This window comes from Cuculus canorus, chromosome 24 (assembly GCF_017976375.1).
Source record: "Cuculus canorus isolate bCucCan1 chromosome 24, bCucCan1.pri, whole genome shotgun sequence".
NCBI lineage: Eukaryota > Metazoa > Chordata > Aves > Cuculiformes > Cuculidae > Cuculus > Cuculus canorus.
Window position 1 is genome coordinate 3,181,589 of NC_071424.1, and position 25,939 is coordinate 3,207,527.

At 48.5% G+C, this 25,939-nt stretch overlaps 1 protein-coding gene across 1 annotated transcript in view; it reads right to left on the minus strand.

The window, feature by feature from the left end:
- The window catches only part of SYT6 (synaptotagmin 6), a 42,694-nt gene that overhangs the window by 7,154 nt on the left and 9,601 nt on the right, over window positions 1–25,939 (minus strand). Inside the window, exons 3-7 of the mRNA XM_009569769.2 lie at window positions 11,635–11,971; window positions 9,252–9,810; window positions 4,444–4,564; window positions 2,652–2,823; window positions 1,772–1,922 (exon numbers count right to left, since the gene is read on the minus strand). Coding sequence (XP_009568064.1) covers window positions 1,772–1,922; window positions 2,652–2,823; window positions 4,444–4,564; window positions 9,252–9,810; window positions 11,635–11,971 — 1,340 coding nt within the window. The remainder of the gene's footprint in view (window positions 1–1,771; window positions 1,923–2,651; window positions 2,824–4,443; window positions 4,565–9,251; window positions 9,811–11,634; window positions 11,972–25,939) is intronic.

Genomic DNA, 25,939 nt, shown 5'->3' on the forward strand with positions numbered 1-25,939 from the left:
CTTTTCAAAGTGCATTTCAGAAGGTGAGTCATCTTACATGCCGGTCTCTGTTTCTCCGAGTTTCATCGCAATAATGGTGCCCTTTATTTTTTTCCTATTGACTATCAAAAACTTTGCAGGAGGCTTTCTTTCAAAGTCTCGCCTGCGTTTGAAGAACAGGAGTAAAGTCATGTACATCACAAACTGGAGAAGGGGCTCTATCCGGGGCTGGATGCAGCAGCCGGGAGATGCTGCAGGAGGTGCAAACGCCGAGCAAACCCATCTGCGATCGATCACTGAGCATTTATGCTGAAACTCAGCAGCGGCTGATCCCCAGCGCTCCGTCCAAGGGGAAAACAGTGTATGGTGCCTGCCCAAACAGCGACGGCTCCTGTGCCCAATGCCGGCGTTTCAGCATAGAAGGGCCAACGAAAGCCCAAAGGCAGCATTACCATTGTAGACAAATCACACATTAATTAATCGCAGTTCAATTTGCTCCAGTTCTGAACAAAGTGGTCACTCCAATACACAGCGGCGCAGTACGAGATCACAGAACACCTCATACATGTAAATGTGAATTTTCCAATGTCCATTATCAGACATCTGTATCTCCACTGTGTCTTAAAGTGAGATAGTAGTTGGCAGGTTTTCCCACCGAGTGTAACCGGCCTGGGAGCAGGGACTGAGGATGTTCTTCCACTAAATGCAGGACCCCACAGGCACGTTCCATCCAACGGAGGATTGCCCACCAAAGAAAACAGCGGCCAAGGACGCCGGCCTCGCACAGCTGCTGCCTACGCACTCTACGGGCAAGAGAGAAAGGAACCGGCAGAAGAAGCAGATCTGCCTCTGCGATGGGCACGTCTGAATTTCAGAACCCCGCCTGATAAATAAGAGCTGGGAGAGAGAACACTGGGCACAAACGACGCTCGCGTTAGTGGAAAGAGTAGCAAAGAAACACAGGGTCTGATGCATACTAATTCAGTCTGGGAACGCCAAGCCTCGTGCAGCTCAGTATCTGAACTTCAAAAGGAAAATATAATGCTTTTTGTTATGTACTTAGTCTGTGGCTTTGAGGGAAAATGCCTCCTTAGCCCCTGATATGTTTTATTGCCTTTATTACACTGTCCCTGGCCACAGATGCTGGCTTTCTTTTCATACCTGAAGTGGCAATAACATCCGTGCCATTTTCTCTCTCCTCCAGAATTTATGACCTGAGCCAGGCAGAATTCAACGAGCTCTATCGGAGCATGAGAAAATGGAGCGTAAGGAGGAAGAAAATGCTAGAGATGGTCAAAAATGGGGCTCAGGCATTTCAGCCCTGTTTTATCACCCGGGGCTGCATCAAGTGAATCTCTTTCTCTGGAGATACTTAAAGCAATTACATTTGTTCTATTTATTCTCCTGCAAAGGTTTGGAGATGAGTCAACAGAAAAATCTTCCAGGATGAAAAAAACTGAAACTTGAACCAGGCAATATCCCTGGACAATTTGTTCTGCAGTCAGAGGAGCATTCGCTTCCCTCGCTGCTCTCCATTTCTAACCCAAAATAAACCCCCAATACGGTACCAGTCACATCTGTAAATACAATCCTGTTCGTTCCTGCTTGCACGCTTAAGAAGCTATTTTGAGACCATACAGACATAGTTGTTTTCTAGAGTTCATTTCTGGTGAGAAAATTCCCCCAGGTCTTGTCAGAAACCCCCAAGTGAGAGCAGGAGCTCTCTGAAATCCTCAAACCAGCTCAGCCATGCACGGCGCGTGCATTAAAAGGAAAGAAAAACTCCACACACCTCTTTCAAAGACTTCTTCACCTCCACTAACGGATGCCAGTGCGCAATGGGCTTGCGTGGGTATGCCAGCATCTCATTCCAGTGGTCTCTGCCCAGTCCTTCAGCATTGACCCCCACACGGCAGACCCCAATGATCTCGTTATGACCCACTCTGAAGAACAATAGAAAAGCAAAGTGATCCCCTCCACGCTCTGCCAAAGAGATACTTCTGACCTGATGTTACCAAGTGCCACGGCGCTACTGACCGTGGGCTGTGGTATCAGCACGACGACTGTCGGAGCTTGTCTGCCGTTGTGCACGTGCAACCCCAGCCCTGCCATCGCCAGAAAGAATTCCAGCAACTTTAAAATGATTGGAAGTGTAGTTCGGTCTGGATACGGAATCCAGAAGAACGTGTGAAGTAGTGGTGAACAACGAGAGTAAGTACGGTTCATTAACGGGTAATTTATACAATAACCCATTTGTTTTCCACAGCAGGATCGCGGCTTGCAGGACAAGCAAACAGCGAAGGGTGCACAGTACCGGCTCAAGGTAATGCCATAAAGCAAAGGACAAGCTTTAACACACTTACTGCTCCAGCTCATGATTTCCCAAACCCATAAATAAAGGTTGGATGGGCTTTGGGCAACCTGATTTAGTGGGATGTCCCTGCCCATGGCAGGGAGTTGGAACTGGGTGATCTTTAAGGTCCCTTCCAACCCAAATTACTCTATGATTCTATGAAATATAAATGACATTTTAACAGTAAATCCCTGGAGGCAAATTGCTGCTGCAGAGCTGGGCGTACACACCGTGAGACCGACGGAAACGGCTACTGAGCAGGAAAACCTGCACCAAACAGGATGTTTTCCCCTCCTGCTTTCCAGAGCCTCCCACCTACCGATCATAATCCATGACAGAGATAAGCAGGCTGACTTGATCCATGTTCTCCGGGGGAATGTCAAAGATTATTGCTTCATTGTAGGTGGGATTAAGTGTGTTTTTCTTTATGGTGGTTTTCTTCTTTTTCAGTCTTCGCCCATCACAGAGCAAAGACACTTTGACATACGGATCTGGAGAAGAAGAGATAGGAAAAGGACGGAGGTTTATTTTGTTGCCATCACAACACAGAAACAACACTGTCAAAAGATGGGCTGTGGGCTCTCATGGGCCAAAGGCACCCTTCAAATTTTTTTTATGTAACACAGCATTTTGAGCCCCCAAACAGGCAGAAAGGGTTATTTTATGAGCTTTTTTTTATGTAACACAGCATTTTGAGACCCCAAACAGGCAGAAAGGGGTATTTTATGGGCATTTTTTTACGTAACGCAGCATTTTGAGACCCCAAACAGGCAGAAAGGGGTATTTTAAGGGCATTTTTTTACGTAACGCAGCATTTTGAGACCCCAAACAGGCAGAAAGGGGTATTTTATGGGCATTTTTTTACGTAACGCAGCATTTTGAGACCCCAAACAGGCAGAAAGGGGTATTTTAAGGGCATTTTTTTACGTAACACAGCATTTTGAGACCCCAAACAGGCAGAAAGGGGTATTTTATGGGCATTTTTTCATGTAACACAGCATTTTGAGACCCCGAACAGGCAGAAAAGGTTATTTTATGGGCACTTTTAAATGTAACACAGCATTTTGAGACCCCAAACAGGCAGAAAGGGGTATTTAAGGGCATTTTTTTTCTGCACTGCTACCAAAACCATCCAATTGCTGACATTCTGTGGCAGAGTTACAGTGAATAGGGGAATTTTAAAATCCATTTTCCCAATGCCAGAGAGCAGCCGAAAGAAAAGGTATTAGGATAGCTCTGCTTCGCCTTCTTTCCACTGGCTGATCACGGCAGAATGTGCTCAAGTTACAAACAGCTCCCGTCTGCTCTAACGGCTGCCCAGGCGATTGCAATGAATTTTCAAGTAACAGTAAACGTGCAGTGTATTATTGCAGAAACGCTGAGCTGGCATCCCCTGAAGTCTCAATTCTCAAACATTTCATATGGCATCAAGCTCCAACTGAGCAGGAATATTTTCTGCAAAGATTTTTTTTACTGTATTGTTACTGCCTTTTATACAAGTCATCAATGAAACCCGAATACTGTGATGCTGAGCTCTGAGAAAGAAACTCCTTTGTGTTGAAATCCAGAATTTATGGACGCTTAATTTCCAAGCTAAGTCTTCGGAACTCTGGACGCATACAGCGTTCGGGTGACTTTGCTCCTAATGTTTGAGTCCTGGTGCTGTACAGAGGGATACACTCTCACCTGGGATTTACCCATGCGGCCCAGGATCCTTTTGGGGTGAAATGATGGATTCAATTCTCTGATGGAAAACTCCCTACTCACAGAAATCTGCTGGAATCGGCATCTGCGACAGACCTGAAGTGTCCAACCCCGGAGAAGCATCAGAGCTCTGACTCTGCAAACCCTTCCGTGGGGATGGGAAAACACTGACAGGCTACTTGAATAGTATATTCCGGTCTATAATCACCCTCCCTGGGTTCACGCCCTCGGGAATGGGTTTAAAAGACAATTCTACTTTTAAAATTGTCTACTTGAAAGATGGAAAAAGCTTCGTTAGGTGTTTCAGTGACGCTACAGCCTTGATATAAGAGACCTCTGACCACTGAGGCTGCCCTGGGCGAGGAGGAAGAGGAGGGGAGTGTCCTTCTCAGCCAGTAGGCACCTACCTGAGTAACCAGTGATATCCATAGCTTTGAGATTCCGGCATTTAATGACTGTTAAGGTGAGGCGACCTGCAGTTGGCAAATAACAAAGGGAAAACATGATCTCTCCCAGGTCCACGCTTTCCTTTAAGGAAACAGAGAACACATTGCGTTGGAAATGTGCAAGGACCAGCCGAGCTGCCTCCCCCCTTCACCACGCCACTCGCACGGCACTCCCGCGGCTCTCCCGCCGGCACAGGCTTTTCACCCTTCTGCTGTTTTCAGGTGAATGACACTGCTTTACCCAGTGGTGCTGCACATATTTTCCACTGTATCCAAACATTATTTGGCCAAATATGAATACAGGGAATGCTACAGCCACAAGTCATCATTAAGGCTAATCTTCCATTGCCTCAATATGTGCTTCATATTGCAACACGACAGCTAACATGCTCCTCTTTTTCTGCTCCATTGCCTATGCAGAAGTGAAAGCCAACACCAAAAGAAGACTGTTACGAAAATTACATTGGTATCAACTTTAGTTTGGTGGTACAGTGAGGCTGTGAGAACCTCATGAGGTTCAACAAGGCCAAATGTAAGGTCCTGCTCCTGGGTTGGGGCAATCCCCATTTTCAGTACACGATGGGGGATGATGTGATTGAGAGCAGCACTGCAGAGAAGGACTTGGGGTACTGGAGGGTGAGAAGCTCAACATGAGCCAGCAATGTGTGCTCGCAGCCCAGAAACCAACTGTGTCCTGGGCTGCATCCGAAGCAGTGTGGTCAGCAGGGAGGGAGGGGATTCTGCCCCTCTGTTCCTCTCTTGTGAGACCTCATCTGGAATTCTGTGTCCAGTTCTGGAATCCTCAATGTAAGAAGGAGGTGGAGCTGTTGGAATGGGTCCAGAGGGCAAAGACGATTGGAGGGCTGGAGCATCTTCCCTACGAGGACAGGCTGAGAGAGTTGGGGTTGTTCAGCCTGGAGAAGAGAAGGCTCTGAGGAGATCTTATAGCGACCTTCCAGTACCTGAAGGGGATACAGGAAAGCTGGAGAGGGGCTGTTCATAAAGGCTGTGGGGACAGGACGAGGGGGAATGGGTACAAACTGGAGAGGGGCAGATTTAGACTGGACATAAGGACGAATTTCTTCACTGTGAGAGCAGTGAGACACTGGCCCAGGTTGCCCAGGGAAGCTGTGGCTGCCCCATCCCTGGAGGTGTTCAAGGCCAGGTTGGATGGGCCTTGGGCAGCCCCTGATCCAGTGGGAGGTGTCCCTGCCCATGGCAGAGGGGTTGGAACTGGATGATCTTTAAGGTCCCTTCCAACCCAAACTATTCTATGATTCTACAGTACGCATCTTCCCATGCCACGTGTGTGACACTAACATCTATTTCCTCCAACGGAGAAGCGCCCAGAGTGAGAGCACTGAAAGGTGAGCCCGTATCACCCAGCAGAGCCGTGACTCTGCTTGTTCACCGCAACGAATGTGATGAGGTCCTGCCCAGAGCATCCACTGCCAGCGGCTCGGTAATAGAGGCTCTGTTGGTGCCTAATATTTTGGCAGAGAGTGGTGATGGCTCAGAGTAACAGGACGATTTTCCCTGGAGTTGAGGGTGAATTACCCGATAGTTAGAGGCTGGGGGTGATTGCTTTAACACAGAAGAGAACCAGCAAGGGCTCCATTGAGCACCAATTGAGCTTTTAGGTTGTGAGCTGCTCACTATCGGACACCAGCCCCTTGGAGATGCCTTCAAAGAGCTGACAAATGCAGTATGAGGAACGTATATTGATGTATATAAATAGTGAATTATCCAGCAGGTGGCACTCGGAAACGTTTGGTAGTTTCTAGATTGCATAGAGGCAAGTACAATTTATTCATTAGTGCCCTGTAAAACAACTTTTACGCACAGTTCTCAGCACCTCTTTACCTACTATGCCTCTTAAGACCGCCATTCCCTCACTGCCTTGCTCATGGGAACTCAGGAAAGAAAAACAACCAAACCAAAAGCGGTATTTGAACTAGAAAGCTGAAGTCAGCAGAAAGATTTCCATAAATGAATTTAAAAAAAAAAAAAAAAATCTTATTTTATACATACAGATCCCACATCTGTAGAGCAAAAAAACTCATTTATTTTTGGAAACAGAGTGTTTGATTCATTTCAATGTGACATAATGATCTGCTGAAAAGAAATTTTAGCTGCTAGTAGTAGAGCGATGGAACTAAAAAGACAAGTAAATGCATTAGGCACTTAAAGCTTTGTTAAGTGTTAGGAGAATAGATCTTGTTGATGGATGAGATTTTTGCCAAATGATTTCCTTGTCCTTCTCCGGTAAGGCAAAGATTAGTTATTTATTCCACTTAGATGTGCAGAATACTAATGAACATGATAGAAAAGTCTTGATTCTTGACAAGACTACACTTGACTAGCAAATGAATTGAAAAATTTCTCAGGCATAGAGTATACAACAGAAGCAGCGGCAGCCGGATGTTTTCTGGACAGAGCGATGTACGACGAGATGAGTCAACATCTCAACAAACGTTGCCTCAAAAGGTGCTATTTGCAGGTAAATAAGAGTTTAATACTCTTACCCTCTCTGATCTCTTCCTTGCCTTAATGAATGCTCAGCACCCTGAACACCTTCGCTTCCAATGCGACCAAACGCTCTCGAGTCGCGGCCTCGCTGCCAAACACAGAAACACTGACTGAGTTGGGACTCCTCGATGTGTCTACTGGGACCTAAAGTTGTTGCCTCACAAAGTACTACTAAAGGTACCTCATTAAGGTACCAGAACCATTTTCATCACACTCAAAAGAGCTTTTAGAGCCCCTACAGCTTCTCACTCTTTCCTGCCTTTCAGCTTGGCTATCACGGGTGCCCCCGACTTGGGTGGCTGCCCTGGAGGAAGAGCAGCGACGGACACCAGCATTGAGCACTCAGAGGTATTCTTCCTCTTTTAAGACGGATTGCTTTACACGCCAAGAACCTGAATAAATAACTCTGTGCTGAGGAGGCACCTCCTGAGTGGATGGAACTTGCTGCAAACTCTTCCACCACATCAAAACTAAGCTCCAGGACTGGGGTTGTCCCTTTTTGCTTAAGTGACTTCAGCTCCAGTCACACACCGCATCTACCAGTCGTAGCTACAGACTTTACAAACAATAGAAAAGCATTTAAAATAAATATTCGGATATTGTTTCTAGAAGTGGTTGTTCTATTTCCAAAGAAATGAGCACCTGGCTGCGCTGGACACCATCTCTGTGGCACAGTGCAACAGCCATCGGCATCCAGGTGACACCCTGGGCTGGGTCTATTCTTTCATATGTTCTGTGCTCTGTGTTAGTTTGGGAGGGATGTAGGCAGAAAACCTTGGATGCTGATATTACAAGAGAGCAAACCTATACGAGGTCACAGGAGCACCTTCTGGGCATCATCTCATCTTCTATTCCTCTCCTAGATCTGAGAGGACATGTTCATGGTATAAAACTAACATAAATTGTTCTTTGACCTCATTGTATTAGGTCAAGAGATTTTTCTTTGCATCCATAAATACAGGAGAGTAAAACGTGTCCTGTGTGCACATTATTTTCTTGCAGATTATAGACGTTGGGACATTTCCAAAATTCCTATCAATACCTCCAAGGAAATAATGGAAGCTTTGAATCAATAACCTCTGCAGGCTTGAAACCAAAAATGTTTCACTGATCTGCAAGCTGTACAATCATTAATTAAGTAGCTGAGTGCTAGTTATTTGAATAGCTCATATCATTGCTTAAGTGCATTCCTATCTCCTCACCCACACGATTGATCTAATGTATTATTAGTCGCCCAGAGCTTTCCATGGGTATTATGAAAACTGTATATATCCTTCTCATTTTTGATTAAACAGAGATGTCCTTGGGTGTGTTACAACTGGCTGAGATGTACCAATATTGGCTTATTCCCAAAGAATGGCACAGAGAGGACGAGGGGATGGAGCCAAATGCGGCACTCGATGTTTCTCTGGGAGCTCTGCAAGTCTGGTACACAACGTGTCTTGGACATGGTGATGGCTCTGAAGCTGGCAGAAGGGTAGATGCCTCCAAGAGGCATCACAGGTGTGATGCACCTCGTTCCTCTCCTAGCAGCCCTTTGGTAGGCAAACGATGTGCCTGATGCCAGCATTTTACCTTTCATTACTGTCCATTAAACACAGCAGACTTGGCTATTCGTGGATTGAAAGCCAAGAGCTGTATCACCCTGCTAACTAATACCGTTGACTTTTGTGGTTGATCCCTCCCACCTCACTCACGGGCGAGATGCTCCAACGGCAGCTCTCGACACGCTCCCAGCAATGCCCCAGCGTACCCGACAGGCATCGGATTGATCTCAACGCCCTTAGACAGGCACGGCAAAAGCTGTATGCCATAGAAGCACGATGGTCACTCTCTGCGCCCCACCAGGGCTGGTACTAGCCTGAGATCTACCTCCTACGGCCAACACGCCTCATGCACACGGCATCCCCCTCTGTGCCCCGGGAACTGAGCTCCTGCGCCAGGTCCCAGCTACAGGACACAGAGCTACGCACATACTTTCTGAGTGCAATAGCCTGGCCACCCCGTGTGCAACGGCTGTAGGTCTTCAGGGCTGATGGTACGAGATCACAAACCCACCAGCCGGCAGCTGGGCAGGATTTAGCCCTTTAAAGCCAAAAAGAGAATCCCAGCCTGCCCTGCCCTGGAGCCACTCGCCATGCACTCAGTACCTTCCTTCTCTACACACAGGTACCACCCATCACACCACGGCACCGTGCTGCAAACGCTTCCAGGGACAACTCTCCACAGCAGATACTCACCGTCGTTGCGTACTGAATGTCCTTCCAGATGGAAGTCTCCCGGGAAAGGTCTGAGGCCTCAAACAGGTTCTCCAAGATCACTTCTCCTATCATGTCATGCCTGGAGAACCTGTCGAAGTCAAAGACGCTCAGGTGGAGCTTCCTGCTTGCCAGCTCCTCATGGGGCACAGGGAAGTGGAAGGACTCATCAAAGGTGGGATTCAGAGTCTTCCTGTGGACTCGCGTCTGGAACTTGCGCTTTCTGTCAGGCAGGAGGTAGATCTTCACATAGGGATCTGAGCTGCCGCAGAAGTCTTTGGCTGGCAAGTCAAAAGCCCTGAGAATTCGGACGGTCAGTGTCTCGTTCTCGTAGTCGTACTTGAGGGTGAAGTTAATTTTCCCACAAGTCTTTTCTGCCTCTTTTTTGGGGTCCTCAGAGTCAACAGATTTTTGCTTATAGAGTTCGGGCTTAATGCGACCGATGCTGGTTGGCTGCTCAGCCACAGCCGGTGGGTCCATACCGTAGTCCATGCTGGATACGTGCATTTGCCGAGGAAGGTGCCTTTTGAAGGAGATGTGCCTGTGGGAGGAAGACACAACAACATGCTTTTCCAGGGATATTTGTCTACTTTTTCTTCCTGGACTACTAACACTAGGAAAGCATAAGAATGGGTGCAATAGGTGCTCCTGACCTCTGTACAGAAACCATCTACGTTATGGTCATGACCACTGAAGGGAACAACTCCAGTGGTCAAAGGAACCAACGCAGCAAATTTCCTAACTTTCAGAGTATTTGCTGCAAGCTACATTTCCTCACCTCTTACACAACTAAGAGCCCGCAGCTCATTATACGAGAGCAAACAGCTCCTTAACCAAGCCACAGACGCTCCAGCAGGGAGACTCTTTCCCACCCTTAGTCCTTACAGTTCCAACACATTGGCACTAAGCTTCCCTCAGGCAAAAAAAACTTCTAAAGCAAGAGAACCATGCCTGGCTCAGAACATCAGGCTCTGTTCTGGGTATTGCTGCTTATAAATTCTCCTGCAGGCTCTCATCAAAAGCCGATAGGTAATTCTGGACAGGGAGGAATCATCTGGACGCTGTCTCTTGCCTTGAGCTCCCCGTCAGCACGAGGGAATCTGCGTGTAAGCAAAGCCTTATCTAAGCAAAGCATGAAAGATTTCTGTGGACTCAGGGCATTATTTCAGATTATCTGGTGTTTACAAAAGCAGCGTATGGAGTTATTTAACCACACTAAGAACTTGTACGGCCAGAGCATCAGCTTTCAGTGGCACGCAGTGCTCAGAGACCTCACTTCTCCTTGGCGGATTCCTCAAAGGCGTTTTGGCCTGGGCTGAGCTGAGCCGTGAGTCAGAGATCGCAGCCTGCGAGGCTGTTCCCCAGCAGCCCCAGCCCTGGCTGCCAGCCTGGACCTCACGCTGGGCTCTTCTGCTTGAGAAAGTGGGTGTGAAACCTTCCCGCATACAACCAAGTCCCACCGTGTTTGTCCCGATTCAGTCTGGCCAAGCTTTAGTTTCCTCCTCCGCTGGAAAGGTGTGATAAAAGCAGGATGAGTGCGTGTATAACAGCAGTGCGGTTAAACGAAAGAGCCTGTGGCACAATTGCAGGCAGCATCGGGTTGATTTTAACCCCGTCTTCCAACACAACGCCGTGATCGGTGCCTCATGAATTCTGCAACACGCAGCCAGTTTCCGAGCAATGTCTGTTTTGGCAGTCGCGCTCTCGCACACATCGTGGGGATGGCCAACAAAGCAGGCAGAAGTGCTGGGGCACAGCCAGGACCCCACGATCACCCTTTCCTGTCCTAATTTCACAGCCTTCTGTGTCGAGGAAGAGGTACCGTATTTCTCAGTAGAGGAGAAAAGGTATCCCAAGGTCTGTACAGCCTTACCCGGATTTACCGAGCGTGCCGTTGGCGTCTCAACGCTCACAGAGCTCAGCACTGAGCGCAGCTGGTTCTGAGCGTGTGCATCGAGCAGCACGTCAATTCTGCCTGTCTAATTGATTCTGCTAGGAGCCACGACGACGAGAGGGAGCAAAAAGGTCTGATTCTGCCTGACAGCATACCATCACGGATACTTTGGCCTGCTTCTCATGTTGGAACAAAATGAAAGTGGCCGGGGCACACTGATGGCTTGACACAATGAGGTCAAGCCACAGTAGCAGGGCTCCGGTCCTTGATGGTTTTTAAAGGGCCCACGGGAAGCCAGGCTGATCACCTTAATTGGTCAACGGCCGGTCTTTGGGAAGTAATCCAGCAGGTAGGTGGAAGAACTCTCTTTATCTTGAAGGTATCTGAGACTAAGGCTCCACTAACAGCTTCTCCCACTCTGCCCGCCACCCCAAGGCACAGCATCCCCGCGGTATGCCTCATTCCGCTCACCTCGTGGAAGACGCAGGCTCCGTCGTTTGCCTCTGGATTCGTGTGCGCCTCATGATGTGGTCTTTCATGGACATCTGGACCTCCGCCGGGATGTCTGGTGATGTGTGGCTGATCTTCACCGCTGCCTCCAGGAAGCTGAGGGCACCCGTGTCCTTGCGCTTGTCTGCCATGGTGTCCTTACCGCAGTCTGCCTCACTCTGGGGGACGGCCAGGTGAGAAGAAACAGCCTTGTTCCTCCAGGGAACCCAACACAGCTTCCAAAAGAGAAAGAGAAAAACTGCCACCAGGGCCAGTCCACACGCAATAACTATCACAGCAAGGAGGCTGACGGAGAGCTCTACAGGGGAGAGAAGGCACAGAAACAGGGAGAAATGGGAAAGGAGAAAAGGGAAGAAGGGAAAGAGAGTGAGAAAACCATACGTAAAGGGAAGAAATGGTAAAATATTACTTGTATTGTGACTGGAGGAGAGCTCTTTGCAGGTTCTGCAAGATAGAACCAAACCCAACCGAACATCCGCTGATGGATTTGGGACAGCTTCCTAACCTCGACACGACTGGGGAGAAATGGGCCTCTCCAGATGCCAGAGCTACGAATTTCATACCGTGAGGCTTAGATTGCCTATAAAATTTCATCCTTGCTTTATTATTTTGTGGCACTGGCAAACTGCGGAGCCTGAAACCAAGGCAAATTACGGAATTGAATGACAGAAACATGCTCCAGCGCAGAAACTGCCTTTTTGCCTCATACCACAGGTGCTCAGACACTGTATTAAAAAAAAAATATCTCTACCATCATCTTGGGAGCAGATTGCTGTAGTACAATCAACGCTCGCATCTCGTCCAGATGTGCCCACAGCGAATAAAAAACAAAAAACAATACAAAAAAAAAGCAGCCAACAAAACCCACTCACAAGCTGCTGATGCGGTGAAACCAAACATAGAAGGAGGCTGCAGAGAAAGTGCTACGCGTTCCTCCTTACTCTGAATAGCACAGATGCTGCGTATGTTCTCTTACTCTCTGAGTCACTTTTACCTCATACACTATGGATGTCATCATTTCAATCTTTCAAAACCTGGAGACGAAAGGGGTTCCATACCTAAGGCTGAAGAATCGGAGAAAAAGAAGATACACACTGATATAAATATGATCTCGGCTGTGTAATGAGTCACAGCGCTTTCAAAAGAGAAAAATGTTGGCTAATTTTAGTTTCTTTCTCCCAGCGTATTAATTCCCAAGTTCCTACCCAAGCCAGAATTGCAACGGTTCAGAATCACAAAGAATCCCACTCTTTCCTCTCACTTCTGTTTATAAACATTGCACCATAAATGTTGAGGTATGAAGCAGTAGGAACTCAATTTGCCGTCAGGGGGTTGTGTTTCTGAACCAACCAGTCCCAGCTGAAATGAACCCCTGGGAGAATAACGAGGCTCTCATAAACCAAAGTGAAGGGAGGCAAAGATTAAGACCAGAATTCACAGCCAAAAGTTGAAAGTTCCAGTTTTGGCTGTGGGAGGTGACAGCACCTCGTTAGATCCTGTCTGAAGGGATGTAAGGCAAAAAAGCTCCTCCCCTGCAGGAGCTCTAAGAAATGTGAGACTCGCTCAAAAGCTGCATTTAAAACCATCTCCCACAAAATCCACCCTTAGCAGTCAGTTTAGCTCTTGGAAGATAAACAGGGAAACTCATATCGGTGCTTCATCATAGCTTACTATCAAATGTGATCGCTGGCATATGCTTTACCTTGAGTAGAAGCCATAAGAAGACCTTCTGCTTATATATATAGTTTATTTATATGCTTATATAGTCTATTTTTGTGCAGCTGTGATAAGACCTGATGTGTAAGGCTGAGAAAAATCTATGAAATATGAGGATAGATTAGATTTTTATCTTGGAAAAACAGCTGGATTTAAAAAGAAAAAGAAGAAAACAACCAAAAACCAAACCCACTCCAACCCCCACTGATGAACCGTAAGAACAAAGTATTCAGGAATCTGTATATATCACCAGACTTTGCTCTCTGGGAATAGAATGGCTACTATATATTTCAGATTTTTTGCATCACTTCCTATAAGTGAAATCTCTTAAGGAAGCACCAGACACAGGATGTGACATCTACACTGGGACAATGCAGCTCAGCTGAACCCCTGGGAAACCATCGGTCGTTTCGTGAAATCCCGAAGGAAATGCACTCTTTCTCCACAGGAGAAAGAAAGGACTGGCTTAGCAAATCCCACAAAAGCCGGAGGCAAAGCTTCTGACTGCCCACAGGTTCTTTGATTCCAAAGGATAGGCTGGAAGCTGCCAGCAGGCGCAGATGGAGAGAAGTAATGCCATCCAGAAGTTTTTGCAACTTCTCCTCTCCTTCACCAGCTTTCTGTACAGGTCAGAACATACCATTTATTTTCTGCTGGAGCTCCCAGGTGGAAACACAGATCAGCGCTGGGGTGAATAAATAGGACCTGTCTTATTCAATAATAAATAGGATTGTACAAGTCAGCGGCAGAGGTCCCTTAGAGAGTTGGCTAAATATGTTCTTGCCAAAGCAGAGAGCACAGAGGCATCGCTTTCCTATCCTTTAAGTCTTGGGACTGTGCCCAGGAAACTCAGTGTCAAACAGTTCAATAAGAAAACTTAAGGACTTGGAATTCTTGCAAATATATTGATGCAGTTACAAAGGAAATATTTGCAATGCAGAATCTGTCACGGCTGAGAGCTCTTATGTGACAGACAAGTGTCTGTGAGGATACTTCTGCCCGTTCCAAGGAGTCATACAGCGTGCGTGACACCGCTATCCCACCAGGCTCATTACTGGAAAACATCAGAACTAATCGGTTATCCCTTCTGAAAACCTGTTGCCAGCCTGAGAAAGATCTTCGTTCACGTCGCTCCTTGCTGAGCTGGCATTCATAACGTATTTGACAGGATTCACGGATACTTTCATGCATGACCTCCCACTCTTCCCTCTGACAGCTCACATAAAACGCCAGTAGAAGGGATCAGGATTTTACAGACATTTCTGAAGCATCTGCCTGGGAAGAATATCAGTTTGTCTGAAGATGACATTGAATTGGCCAAGACTTTTTCGTGACTTATTAAGCTTAAATATCAGTTGGACAGAGTTGACCTTAATTGATTTAATGAGCTTTCTCTTTTGAATTTGAAAATACCAGTTACTTTTAAAACATATTTAGTATTCAAAATGTTATGCTCTAGAAGTCCTTTAACCTTAAAGAAACTGGAAAAAACGAGATAATTCTTTGTCTCACAGAAAAGGCTCCAGGACCAGAGGTTGGTTGGGCATTCCTGGCATGGATGGAGGTCAGGTTGGTTCCCCTAAAACTTCTGCGATGACAGACAGACCAAAAGGATGTCTCAGCCCAGGGGAAAGATGAGCTCCTCTGTTTGTGTTGTCTCAGCCTGCTCAAGGCTTCCAGAGCAGAAGGTAATGAGGGATGCGCCTGTGTCCAGCAGTCGGGAACGGCTCTGTCTAAGATAGAACAGCACTGGAACAGCTCAGCCTCTGCTCTACCGACTGTTCCCGCGCCACAGCCAGCTCGCTGGAGCCCCTGACCGCTCAGAAGCAGAGAATCATAGAATCTCCAGGTTGGAAAAGACCTCTTGGATCATCAAGTCCAACCATTCCTACCTGCCATTAAACCATGTCCCTGAGCACCTCGTCTACCCGTCTTTTAACTACCTCCAGGGATGGGGACTGAGGTGGATCACTGAGAAATGGCCCATCTGAGGAAAAACTTCACAAGAACTATGTTTCTGGTCTATTCTCCTCTAAGAAAACAGCAGTGAGTCGTGTGTTGTGTTGCCCGGCAAGCAGGGCTGCAGGAGTACAGAGCGGTTCCAGGCATTCCTCACCCTGGTCTCATCCAACTCGGTGCTTGTACCTCACCCCTGCTGAGGTCCCTCGAGAGCCACAGGAGGAATTGTCATGTCGGAAGATGGGTTTTATGATAGCTTGTAATCAAAAAGATCAAGCTTAAAAGGAGGAGATGGCAAATACACATCAACACGGCTGTTTTCCAGTCTCGCTATCCCCTGGGATCAAGAGCTGCTTCCCAGAGGAACCCTTGGCTGGAAACTGCTTTGGGCTACACAGCAGCGATGACAAAGCTCTTGCATGACTAACAAGGAGGGAAGGGACAACAGGCAGCAGGAAAGACATGAACATGAACATTTACCTGCATGAGCTGACAGGCTTAGGATAAGTCACCAAACTGTTATTTACCCAGTGGGGCAGAGACAGCTCCTTCAGGGATGCTCTGCCTCACTTACGGAGGTCTTTTTGAGGCAGAGGTTTAGCAGTCCTGGTTCTTTGCTGAAAGCAGAGACCTTCACTAAAAGCATTTCCATACCAAAAGAACTAAGGAAAGGTTCCTCTTGGCCAGGAATGAGCTTTTGACAGCTTGTGCCACAGATTTCCCACCAGAGCAGGTGACTGAGAGAGAAAAAGAGCTTTCTAAACCAGAAAGTCACACTCCTCCAGGACAGACACGAGTACACCCGCGGGAAGGCCCATGGATCATGGGCTTTGCTCTGCTTTCTCTTAGTGAGCAGAAGAAAGCAAAGCAGTGCCTGGGAGGCCAATGATAAATGATCATTTATCACCATCTCTGCAGTAGGAGGTAGTGTTAAACATCAAAACTGAGTCAACAGAGATGCTGATCTCCCCACCCTGCAGCTCACCATAAGAGAAAATAATGAATCCAAGTCTTCAGAGACAGCACAAAGAGCTTAGACCGACTCATTACAAAAACAACGCTTTGCTTTGAGGAGCAGTTATGTATCTCTGGAAGAGATGGGATGAGGACAGGGGAAAGCTGGCTGGGTGACGCAGCGACTGCATGGCCCAGGACTGTCCCTCGCCTGTGGTGAAGGGCAGCACTGTGCTCCTGGAGCCACCAGGAGCAGCAGCAAGACCAGCACAGCAAGGGGGGCCATGCATGGAAACCCCACATCAGAGGCAACGGAGACAAGCTGAGAGACCAGATCATAGTCAAACATTTAAACACAAACAAGTTTCATGATCATGAATATTCGGTGGAAGACTCAGGCGGTGACTTGTTCTTTGACAGAACAACTTCACTGCGGAAAAGACCTGAAGCCAACAGCAAGCGATGAGGATGCCAAGAGCACAAAGGAAACAGGCTGAAACCTATCAAACTTACGAGAAAATGATCTCATTTCTCTTTTGACTTGGCTTCTTGGTTTGTATCGCGTTTGCAACATCTAAAAACCTTGCTATCGAGTCTTATCACAGAGCTCACAGAATGGTTCAAGCTATCAAACTTCTGAGGAGGTGACTACTTTCTTCTGCCTTTCAGACAAGAGAAGAGATGGCCCTGGGCAGGACAAAGGGACAGTTCAAAACTGTAATACTAAGAGCAAATTTGCGACAGGTGTTTCATTTCTTGGTTATTCCAGCTCCTCCCTGGCCCAGTACTTGGACACCAGCTCATCAGTACAATTACCCAGTTTGTTTCTTCTTGGATGGGAACTAATTAAGAGAATACGGCAGACCCGCCTCTCAGCTTTTTGTCCCTGATCACTTCATAATACTCAAACTTAATTACCAAACGGGATAATTAGCGAAGTCCAAACACAAAACGATTAATAATATGACAAAGCCATGGTTACAACAGTCTATTAACTGCAAGACAATACTGGTCTAATTATGGCAACATTGGCTTTTATTACAGTAAAGCAGCTTGTGCTGTCATTAAGGAGATTCATGGAAAGCTCCGAGTTTAGTGTGAAGAGTTATATTTAATATCTTGAAGATGTAACTTAGCTTTCCTTCCACACACTCCCCACAGAGAAAACAAAACATGTTTGAACGCTCCCTCGGCTCTCCAGTGTCTATTAGTCATTCCAGCTACCTGTTGGATCTAAACAAAGTTTGAATACCACGAGGAGAAGGTCAAGGGGGCTGAAAATATCTCTAGGCTGGGGGCCAGGCGCATGCTGGAGGAGCTCAGGACCTGTGCCACCAACCTCGTGGGGCCCTTCTCGCAGCCCCTCAGCGCCTGTGGGAGGATGGATGTGTTTCCGCAAGCTCTGGCACATCCTCAGCATGAGGACACTCGGACTGGACTTTCTGCTGAGGTTGGGGATCAGCAGTGCTGCCACCACAGCACGTTTGGTCCCACCGCTCCATCATCACGCACAGACCCAGGCAAAGCCTCTGGCCGGATCATTCCAAGAACAAATGGACATCTTCCCCATGAGAGGTTCTGACTGCTACGTTTTCCAGTGGCCAATGGGAAATCCTAGCATCGGGGAGAGCTCCGATTTATTTCCCACTGCGTTTCTTTCAGCTGAAGAAGCAGATCCCAGATATTCGAGACCAAATTGGAGCACGTAATGTCTTGCCACAACAAATGCTCCTGGAAGAGTGGTTACCGGAGACGGCCGAGCCCAGAGGGAGGAGGTGGTCATGGACCTTAACCTCGCTTGTACTGGCTGTGTGACTGCTTTTCCAGGGTCCATTGACCATTGCCCACAGCACATCAGGAGATATTTCCAGGTTTCTCTGTCCATTTTTGCTACATTTTTCTATTGCAACAGTGCTTGGGAGAATATATTGTTCTATTTCTGTAAGGCTTTGTAGAGATCACGCATTCAAATGATGGATTGCTGCGAGCGTTATTGCTGGAGGAGAAGACAGGCACCTCTGGGGCTGCAAAAGACCATGTGAGGCACCCACCAACCGCTGATCTAATTTTCTCTCAATTGAGAAGCGTCAGCAATGTAAGTCTGATTAGCTGAGGGGTGCAAATTGAGCATGAGAAAGTGGTGAATCTCTGGTGTCTGGGGCGGAGGCAGAGGGGAGCACAGGACAACAGCAGGGGAAAAAGAAGAGGTTTCCATGAAATCCTTGTTATGGACGTGTTTATTCAGCAACGCCGTTCAGCTTTCAAGTTTTACAAAGGAAGGAGCGGGGACTGGATGAAACAGAACCTATACGTTAAACCAACGCAGCAGCACAGCACCGCCGCAGCCAAAACCAAAACACAAGGCACGGAAGAGAATTTGGAACAAAACCTGCAAGGTACCACACAGCTCAGCAGTAAAGCAGAGAACTTTGCAACAGGAATTCTGACAAGGAAATTGGCTGCCTTATAAACCATGAAATGCTGCCTTGGACGAGAGGTGAGCTGCAACGCCGCAGCGTGTGGTTCTCAGCCAGCACCTTATCTCCTCCTAAAGCACAAGAAGGATGTTGAGGCTCTGGAGTGTGTCCAGAGAAGAGCAACGAAGCTGGTGAGGGGCTGGAGAACGTCTGACGAGGAGCGGCTGAGAGAGCCTTGAGAAGAGGAGGCTGAGGGGAGACCTTATTGCTCTCTACAACTGCCTGAAAGGAGGGTGTGGAGAGGAGGGAGCTGGGCTCTTCTCCCAGGTGACAGGGGACAGGACAAGGGGGAATGGCCTCAAGCTCCACCAGGGGAGGTTCAGGTTGGATATCAGAAAAAAATTCTTCACAGTAAGAGTCATCGGCACTGGAACAGCTGCCCAGGGAGGGGGTGGAGTCGCTTTCCCTGGAGGTGTGGATGAAGGAACGGGTGGATGAAGTGCTCAGGGACATGGTTTAGGGAGTGATAGGAATGGTTGGACTCAATGATCCAATGGGTCTTTTCCAACCTGGTGATTCTGTGAAGCATGCCACAGCTGTGGGAATGGACGCAGCGAAAATGATAAGGATCAGAGCATCCCTGTCACCCAGCACGGCTTTAGTTTGCGTATCAGTGAGCAGCTCTGTGCAACAGAGCCCGCAGCTAAGTGGACACCGGGGTCTGCAGAGAGAGTGGCTGCAAGAGCGAAGCCTTTCAAGCCCATTCCGTAATTGCTCCTGTTTGCTGGGAGGGTGTCCAGCGTGCCGGTCCTCTACTGTCTTTATGGCCACATCTTCAGGCCTACTCCCCACCATTCAGTTGCCACCTGAAACTTCAGCAACTCTTCTTGATTTACTGTCTGTGCTCTCTAGGCAGCTATGAGCTCCAGGGATAGGAGGTGAAATATTCCCGAGCTAGACGAGTCATTAGCAGCTGTCCCTTCCAAAGCCAAACTGCAGTCACTTTGCTTTCACAAGGAACCTCGCAGCGCAGGAGCCGGGAGCATTGGGAAGCACTGCAGCAGGAGCTGCTGCTCAAACAGGATCAGAGAGAGACGTGGGTCATTAGGCAGCAGAAAATATTTCATCAGGTTCTCAGCAGATGCTGAAGGACCAGGTTGGAAAACAATTGTGGACAACTGAGCAGAGCCTCCGCCATCCCTCAGACGTTATCTCATGCTGTGGGTGGTGATATGGGCTGGAGGGCAGCGCCCGCACAGCTGCAAGTCAGACAGATGGAGTCGAGAGCAGCTGAGATCTATCACCTGGGGGTCCACAGGTCCTGATCCTCAGACCCTCCGAACCGCTCCTGTGCAACCCAAGCAACAGGAGCAAGCACCAGCTCACACTTATGGCTCTATCTGCTCCTGCTGACACCCTGCTCGGAGCCGCGGGCGCTTGGCTGCTCAAGGGCGCAGGAGCATCGCGCAGCCGAGGGCAGCGGCTCACCCTTAGAGCACGCGTGAGCGGAAAAAGAAGCCACAGAAATATTTGGTACCACGACCAGTTCAGAAAGAAACGAATCAAGGTGTCTTTGTAGCTTGGAAATGTAAGTAAAAAAATCACTCTCAGGTGTTCAGTGCTACACAATGGTAGGAAATACCCGGAGAAACACTGCGAGCTCTTTATACTGCGCACGCTGCCATGACCCGGTATGCTTTACAGAGCTTCTCTTGGTGAAGACAAGCAGCAGTTCCAGCTGCTTTTTGCTGTGGAGCCCACCTAAATCTTGTTTTGTTACTCTATGTCAGCTGCAAGCAGTTCCACAGAAGACAGGGCAAGAAAAGTGAATGGAAAACACCCGGAAATCAGGAAGAACTTTCCCAAAAGCTTTTACAGAACGCTTTCACTCTCGGTTCAACAAATTTTGCTCGATGGCAAACTCCCCTCTCGAACCAAGAGAGGGGTGGAAATCCTTGGGAGATCGACATTGCCAGTGCTCTGAGAGGAGACACTCACGCGGTCTCTGAAATGGAAGCTCTGCAAACTCAGCGTCTTTCCAGCATGAAGCTAACAGGAGACTCACCCTGTTTACTTGCTTTCTCAGTCCTTGGGCACCGAGTCTCACACTATCAGCTCCCAGCAGCTTCCTCTTGCCAGCACGGGCTCCGCAGGAACCCAGACAAGCCGCCCCGTCTCCCGTGCGCACACAGCTATGGAAAGGATTACAGGAAGGCAGAGACACTCACACTCACACCGGTTACGCCAAAGTTCCAGTTAGACAGGAGAAAACTTCTTAAAAATTAATTTGCTGCTACCACAGGGTTCCTGCCATGGAAGAGCTTATTGGAATGCAAAATATAAGCTTCAAAGGGAAGGATGAATCAGAAGTTATTTTGAGAGTAATTATATAAGATTATAAAACGCAAACCATCTCATTATTGCACGTTAAGTGAGAAGACAACTCGCTTCATCAGGAGACCTTGCAGGGATCCAGGCTTCCAAGCGATGATGAGCGATGGTCCAAACAGCAACCTCATAGCTCCCATCCAAACAAAACTTCCTTCATTAAGGCCTTTTTTTTCAGCGCTTACTCTAATTCTTTAGGGGATGTGATTCTGTATCTGGGAGAGTAACCAGAACATGAGACATGGACAACCTCATGCAAAGGCTTGTTCCTTTAACAGTTGTGTAATTTCTTGTCCTGAAAACCAGCCATCAGCTCGCTAGTGACAGCACTCGCAAATCCCCAGACTTTATAAAACTCCTGCTCGTATTCTAATTAAGGAGAAAATAGTTAAACAATAAATTTGCATGTGGAATAAAGTACTATTCCAGCAACTCTGGGCAGAGCTACGAGGAGCAGCCTGGATGTGGGCAATGCCAGCAAACCCAACTCGGTTTCCCTGCGCTGCAACGGAGGCGGTGGCCGCTCATCGCTGCAAGGGGCAGAGGTCTCTCACCCCTTGAGCTGTTACCGGCCTTGTGCACAGCCTGAGAGAAGAGAAATGCTTTTATTTTTGCTTAGGTATCCAGGCTACAGCTGCAGCTCCTGCTCTGTCTTGGCTTGGAGGAATCGGGAGGGCCGTGATCCGCTCGGTCCCTCGGAGAGAGCAACTCTGGTCCCTTGGGAGCGACCCTCACACCTGATGGGTTGACGGAGCGGGTGAGACAAGCGCATTAAACAGAGAAAAGGTGGGGAAAATAGAGGCTGTCATACCCTTTGCTGCCTGGCATTTCTCAGCTTAAGGTTTGACACTTTTATCCCCTGGGAAGAGGCGGTAAATGGACGCAGATGCAGGAGAGGGAGAGGCATCATCTCCAGGGTGAGCGTGAAAAAGCAGAAGAAAACCTGAACGGAATAATTCAGAGGGAAACATCAAAGGTGATGTTCAAGTGCAGAGCCAACACAAAGGTACTTTAGGCACATGTATGTACATATAATTGAAAAAGAACAAATAAACACCTTACGGATGGAAATGCACAACACACCAAACAAAGGATAGTGATGCAAGAGGAGACCTCGGTAGCCCAGAGCTTGTGCTTTGCTCACCGAAACGGAATGGAGAAAGATTTAATTGCCAAAAATAATGAAAAGCAAAGGATCGAGAAGAGCTGATGAGGAAAAGGCATCTGCTACAGTCAGAAGCCCTCATGATATCAGGGTCTGGGCAGCCACGATGTAACTATGAAACCCCACCCAACCCCAATAAGAGCTCAGCAAAAGCCCTGCTAAGCCGTAATATCAAACATGAGAGAGAGAGATTGCCGCAGGAACAGTTGAATTGCCATGGCAAGATGTTCTCAGCCCTTCGTTCACTTAGACCACAGCAAACACAACGCCAAGAGGGCTGCAAAAGCCTTAAGGAGCCTCCGCTGAGCTGCGCTTTGGACCACGTCAACAGGCAGAACGCTCTGCATCTCATGTGCACTCGCACGGTGCCAAACGGCCCCGCTGAAGGGGCTGCACCCTCTGCCACGCAGAGACTTCTCTTTCTGAGCACAGCGGGTCCAACAGCCCTGTGCCAACATCCTTTCCTAGGTTACGTGTTAAAGGAGACAGCCCAAAAGAAAAGTTCTTTGCAGCCACAGGACTTTCTGGATTCAGGGCCACCTCCTGCAGAGGAAAGAAAATCAGACATTCGAGCTTAGAAAAAGACAAACTGTTCCTTTCCCTTCGTCACCTTCTTTCAGATCGAAGGTGACAGGAGCTCAGTGAAAGCACACATAAGCCGAAGAGCTTTAAAAACCCATATCAGATGATGGCTGAAAAGGATTAGAAACAGCAAAGAAATCTCAACTCTGCCTGGGTGGGAAGATGCAGCCAAAACATATTGAAGTGCCAAGGTCAGCACCGGTGACAGGTTAACGTGTGACCCGTCGCCTTATTCAGGGCTTTAGGAAAGGTAACAGGCACAGCACCTACGCTGGCTGTGCAGCATCAGGCCCTGGAACATCTGGAACAGCTGTGTCAAAGGGTCTGGGGGCAGCTGGCCAGCCCTGCGCCCTCCTCCAGGCATACCCTGAGCGGGTGGGAGCAGAGCCTGACGCAGCTCCAAAGATGCCCAAAAGGCATCAAAAGGGACAGACGTCCGTGGCAGAGGAGGTCTCCGATGCCGTGGGCAGTCCCTGGGGCGACACCACGGCTCTCTCCTCGCTGCCCAGCCGGACGTGCCAAGGCAGGCGGAGCTCCAGGACACTGCTGGGGACACAGGTAGAAGCTCTCGTTGACCATTCAGCCTGCGGAGCCGGCACAGCGGCAGAGCCAGGCGGTATCCGGCACAGCAGTGGGCAAGAGCAAGTCCACAGGCAACCTCAGTGGTGCCATCCCACCCTTCTGCTTGGAAGTCAGCTCTGCTGATGGGCAGTCCCTAAAGTATCCATGACCTGGACTCTCCAGCTGGGATCTGGAGATGAAACCCCCTTCTTCTACCATCACCTGGTCCACTGCAGTGACTGCAGGCTCCATACACAGCACCGAGACACCCGAAATGATGGCAGAGAAAACAACCAACGCACAGGGAAGCGGCCGTGTGCCGGCAGAGCGGCTGGACCGGAGGAGGCTGATCAAAGGCTTCCGAGGACCAAATGTGTTGGCATTGAGTGGTTGTTGACCAAACTGCCAATTCAGACTTTATCTCCAAGCTGCAAAGGCACATTTGCTCCTCAAATCTTTGTTGGCACGTGCAGCCAAAAGGGGATCTTCAGGCTGCCGGTCATGTAGCATTTCTCTTATCAAAAGTGACAAAAAAAAGAAAGCAACAAAAAAAAACCCCAAACAAACTGTTCCAAACCAAAGAAAACACCACCCGGTGATTTAGGTTGTTTTATCTCTAATGAGATGTTCTGCAGAATATTATTAATGAGATAATAAGAGCTGTCATTGCTTTGTGCCTAATTGATGACGATCTAACGAACTATTGCAAACAACAACGCACGGTAGTGCATAACTGTGCCGTGATCCCATGACATTTGATCACAATAAGTTGTAGCAACACCTGTAAACAACTCAGAAGCGCCGAACACACACGGTGACCCTCAGCTGGGGTGAAATAACTGACAATGAGAGTCATCTTCCTCCCCTGGAGTGACCCTGCACGCTACAGGATCTGAGCAGAGCGCAGGAAATGAGGCTGTTCGACATCGAGGCTGTTCGACATCGAGGCGAGTCTCCATCCAAAGCTGCTGAAGCTGAACAGAGCCAGGCAGAGAGCAAACCGCTGGAATAGGGGCACTTCTGGGATGCAGAAATACAGCTGCATTTCAAGATGAAATGTAAACAAGACAAGAAAAACCTTTCACTGTCACTCTGTCTCCCTTAAGTGACCAAAGACTCTGCACCTTAAAACTGCCTTTCAAACACTCGGTCAAAGCTGTGACTGTTCCGAGACATCAGGGAGGTGGAGGCCAGCAGCATTCCCGTGTCCTGGCTCACCGTGCCAGAGCCGCCGTCTCTGCCCTTCGCTTTCCACAGTGAGAGGAGTCTTGGGGAAATGCTTCCCTGCAGCTCTCTCTTTGACTCCATTTTGGTTCAAAAAACCCTAAAAGTAGACTGCCCTGAAAAGATCTCGGGAATAAAGGTTGGCTGGGAGCAGAAGCAAGGTGTTCCCAGCCCATCCCGCAGCCGCGGGCGCTGATCTCTGCCCAGTGCCCAACACGCCATCCAGCATCGCGCTGGTAGACACAGCTCGAGAACCCGACAAAGCAGAGCTCGCCAAGGGAAGGGCAGAATTCCCCAAGCTTGGGACAAAGCGGCCTGAAAGCTTTCCGGAGGCTTTCCTGCAGCTGAGTGGTTCCCACCAGGGACACAGAGCTCTGCCAGCGCAGGGATCCTCCTCGATTACATGCAAACGTCCTGGAAGAGCCTTATTGCCTGGACTTGCCCCACAGCAAACCCAAAACAAGAGATGCAGGATTTATCTGGAACTCCCCTGGCTCCAGATGCTGGAAAGATGGGATAATACACATATCTGTGACAAGAGATGCAGGATTTATCTGGATCCCCCTGGCTCCAGATGCTGGAAAGACTGGATGATACACACACCTCTGTGTCCTCTGGAGATCTGGTTGCCAATTAAAACCACCCAGAACCCCAGCGTGAACACGTGAGCGCCCATCGTGCCCTTCTGGCTCTCTCACCTGGAGCACAAAGGGCAGCCGGATCCGCGGGGCCAAGCGGCTCCCGCTTGTTCGAAGCTGGATGAGCAGCAGTGTGGGAGCATCTCCCACCACCCACCAGCACGGGACCGCCTGCTGAGCCCAGAGACCCCGCGCTGCCCACCCGGGAAAGAGCATTTCTTTGTTCAGGCTCCCTGAATGAGCAGGGAAGCTCCTCTCTGAGCGGCTCTGCTCCTGTCATCAGCCGCTGTGCTGCTTCCATTATCTCGTAACAAAGAGATCTTTAGCCCCTACAAAATACTACACAGCAGTCACGCACGCAGGCAGGACTGCCTCATCCTACAGATTTATCCGATGGATTCTGCAATTCCTTTTTCCCATCTCCAGAGCCGTGCAGCTCAAGATCCTTTTAGCACGAACATTTTAACCAGATCGGATTCAGCACTGAGCTCAATTAACTCAGCAAACGCTCACAGACGTCCAAGAGATGAAGTACTGCGTACGGAGAGGATGCATTTAAGGAGGTGCTCGCTGTACTCACCTAACACTGTGCCATTCCCGGAGCACACACATTCCTTTGCAGCAGTTACCAACATGCACAGAAAATCAGAGTAATACATTAC